This window comes from Eufriesea mexicana, unplaced genomic scaffold, assembly GCF_001483705.2.
Source record: "Eufriesea mexicana isolate 0111107269 unplaced genomic scaffold, ASM148370v2 scaffold9777, whole genome shotgun sequence".
NCBI lineage: Eukaryota > Metazoa > Arthropoda > Insecta > Hymenoptera > Apidae > Eufriesea > Eufriesea mexicana.
Window position 1 is genome coordinate 166671 of NW_016917469.1, and position 4212 is coordinate 170882.

At 25.5% G+C, this 4212-nt stretch overlaps 1 protein-coding gene across 1 annotated transcript in view; it reads right to left on the reverse strand.

The window, feature by feature from the left end:
- Positions 1–3678, reverse strand: part of LOC108553270 (zinc finger protein 23) — a 5265-nt gene extending 1587 nt beyond the window's left edge. Inside the window, exons 1-3 of the mRNA XM_017908095.1 lie at positions 3493–3678; positions 2689–2835; positions 2–613 (exon numbers count right to left, since the gene is read on the reverse strand). Coding sequence (XP_017763584.1) covers positions 2–613; positions 2689–2835; positions 3493–3630 — 897 coding nt within the window. The 5' untranslated portion in view covers positions 3631–3678. The remainder of the gene's footprint in view (position 1; positions 614–2688; positions 2836–3492) is intronic.
- Positions 3679–4212: the final 534 nt, after the last annotated feature.

Sequence of the window (4212 nt, forward strand, 5' to 3'; positions counted from 1 at the left end):
GTTTTTCTTCCGGAATCATAGATTTCCAGGTCACCTCGTCGTTACTGATTTTATTATCATCTCTCGTCTCAGCAGTTTTCTCGTTGCACACGGCATTTAGAAATTCTTCGTTTTCCACTGACTCGTGTAAAAGTTCGCCATCACAGTCGGCTTCGACAATCTTTTTATCTTCTAATTTAATCACATTATGGCAAGAAAGCGTATTATCCACATCCTCTACGTGTTCTAAAGGAACATCCTCTGGTATGTACATTATCGTATAATCTAACTGCTGGGATTCCAAAATTTTAGAAATTTCATCAGGTATCTCACTCTTTAATCGTTTGTCTTGGTCAACTTCTGCCCCTGACAGCTTTGAGATAATAATACTCCTTAATTCAGACATGCTATCCTTATTGAAGTCGCCATTTTCTTCCACCAACTCAGTCACGTCTAGCTCCAACGGTGGCTCTTCTTTGTCGTTTACATTCATTCGTTCGGGTAAATATTCTTCTGGACTATCTATGCCATTCACAGGCCTAATATCTTCTTTGTCATCTAATAGTTTCACCTCTAATAGTTCGTCCGATTCTACTGAACAGTCTTGTTCAAAATCGTTGCCCATTGTCTCTTCCTGAAAGGCAATACCAACAAGTTGGGAGCGATGTTAATGCTTCCACATTACGTGCAATTACATGCTATGATGAAGTTAACGAAATTAAGAAAATGCAAGCATATAGCTGAGATTGGATCGATATAAGGAAGGTAACCTTTATGAGAGGATAATGTAATGAGGGCAATCAAGCAAAATAAAAATTGTTCTTCAGCCTTTGAACAGCGGATTCTTGAATATAAGCGTTGCGTATTATCATCATTTCGAAAGATTTATCTTGTCACTACTTATTATTTTTATACTTGAATGTACATCTTCCGGAATAATTTAATAACGATAGTGTTATATCTTTCATGATATGGCATCAAATGGGTCAAAATTATCTAATATCTCTATACAAAGACTTGTAGAATTATAAATGTTTCTAATAATAATAGTTAGCATAAGTATTTTTCACTTTAATGCACCAAATGATAAATTTACGAATGATTAAACAATTTATGCTTCATATGTAAATATCTACATTAAATATATTTTTCTAATATACCATATTTAATTTTCATTTCAAAAGCTCTTTTTATTTAATTAAGTTATAATTAGAGTAATCCAAACAACAAAACAGAATTCCTTTTTATTACACATTAATTATTATATGCAACAAGTTAATTCATTTGGAAGGATCAATATGTTTTATACATATTAATTTAAAAAAGGAAAGATAAAAATGAACTTGAGAAAATAATTAAGTAGAGTATAAAATTACAAAAGTTGAAGATGAGTTATTAATATTCGATATTTTTAATAATGAGTAGTGTAGTTATTAAATCTACTGAATTCCTTATTTGGTTATATTAAGCTTAATATTAATGTTAATCAATGAAATTAATCTTAGTGTACAGAATTATGAACAAAATATTGTTTTAATAATTACTTTTCAACTTCTTGACTTCTAAAACATTATTTTCAATAAGAATCATTTATTATTACTATTATTCATTCAATTTTGTATGACATATTATATTTATATTTAAATAAATATAGTATTAATGTTACTATCTCAAGAATGAAACATTATGAAATTTACATTTTCCTATGTTCTACAGTAAAAATCTGGGTAGAAAGAAAAAAAAAAAATTAATAAGTTAATGAATTTTAGGAGAGACAGGGTTAGGACTATTAAATTTATGATGTAACTAAAATGAAAGGAAGATACATATATAATAATTCACTCAATAATGCATAAATAAAATGAATATACAGTCATAAAAATATATAAATATTTTAAATCAGTCTTACTATCTTATTATTCTCATAATATAATATCAAAATATATACTAAAATGTCAACTCCTTCATTGATTTAAAATATTGACTTACAATGAGAACAAATTTCATCTTTTAAAAATGACAAATAATCAGTATAATTTTACATCAATCAAATCTTTTTACAGAAAATTATTAGAACAGAATAAGCAAAAAATAATTTAAATAATACAAAAAATTCTTTTTGGAGAATGTGAGTATAAGTAAAATTTTCCTTTTCTAAATGAAAAATATAAATAAGGAAGGAATAAGAAAAAAGGAAAACAATTGAATTATCAACATAATATCTTTGACTTACATAAAATGCTTTAATATAAATGTAAGCAATAAAAATTCATTTGTAAGTTAGTACATATATAATCTATAAAAAAGAGAAATCTTAAAATTATCTGTAAATTTTTTCATAAATTAAATATATTTAATATCAATAGAAATAATGTGAAAATTTTAGATTTGGTTATATTATAAATCTATGTAAGCTTAGTACATTCACTAGTCATATCTATATTATACAAAAAAGAGAAAAAACAAAATTATATACTATACAGAAAGTAAAATTAATTTAAAGTTAATTCAGTAATATTAATGACCAATATCGGAGTTAAAGAAATATCACATATATAATTTTAGATGTCTTTTAACAGATTAAAGGAAAAATATAAAGAAAATTATTTCAGTTCATATATTAGTTTTTCTAAATAAAATGATAAAAAGAAAAACATTTTACGACAAACTAAATCTAAACTACGTAGTTATAAAATCTAGCTATCTTACCTTTATGGTATAACGAATTTGTGTTTCAAACATTTTTCGAAGTTTCTTTTCTGTAGCTTGAACTTGCAACTTGAAATCGTAAAATGCATCTGTACGATAAGCACATTTTGCACAAAGCATATTTGGTAATCCATCAAATCTATCAATCTATTCAAAAAATTAAACTACATAAGTTAATTGACAAATACATAAACTTACATAAAGATACAGTTAATATAGAAGAAAATCTGTTTAAAATTTAATATATATTTGTTGAATTAATTTAAATGTTAATAGTAAGTAAAATTAATTTACGGTTTAAAATTATGGATATATTTACATAATAATATAATACAACAAATAATAATGGTATGTAATACGATTATAAATATTTCTTTTAATACATTAGGTATGTATAAAATAATACTACAATACTTCATATTATAAATAAATTAATCTTTTTACTTGTGAATAAAAGCTAATAAAATATAAATCTAAAGAAAACAAAAGTATGAAATATAATTTTTATTTATAATTAAACTATAATTGCCGAAAAGCTTATTCCTTAAACTTTTGATTACAATGAAATAAACATTATGCAATTTTATTTGAATATGAATTTCATTTTTTTTTCATTTAAACATATCTACATTCTTATTACTGCAGAATAAATAGCAATTACATCTAGCAAATGAATTTTTGATGACATCATTTTGAGGTTATATTATAAAATTGCAAATTTACACGTGATTAACTGTAATGAAAAAATTATTAACTAATTAATAAATTAATGAAGAGCAAAATAGATGATATTTTATTACTAACCTGTATTGATGCAAGTTCCGCAAGCTTATCGGGTAAATTTTTTTTACTAATCGTGTCGTCATCGTACATAGGAAGAAGAACGCCGTCAACTTTCATGCACGCTCGACACATGTCGGCACAACTAATTTCCCAACTCATTATTATCTTGAATATTCTAACTCGTGTAAAATAAGATTTGCACGGCGTTCTTGGTCACTTGGAAATAAATGCATTTCACATTTCGCGGTCAGCGCCTTGTTTCCTATGGAACATTGCCGTCAACATAAAGTTCAGTCATTAACTGTAGATAGAGCTTACAATCCACACGTGTGTGGATTGGTGCAGCTGCACAATGCTGAAGCGACATCTGATGAACATTATTGTAAGCAAAATCATATTAGAAGTATGAAAACGGATAATGAATATTGATAATTTTCATTCTATTATAATGGTATTAAAGTAAAATATAAATTTGAAAAAGGACTTCATATAAAAATATAAAAATTAAAAACTATTTTTACACGTACATATGTATATGCAGCCAGTGTAGAGAAATAACCTAAATTTTGGATTTGAAAAATGTACACTATTTAAAAGTACGTAATCCAACATTTTTATTTAAAATAATGACATTTTAATAGAATTACATTTGAACAAATGAAATGAATTTTATTGTTAGGAAATAATTCATACATATGTTAGAATATCCAAAAGTGAAATCTGTTAGTAGTATGGAAGAAT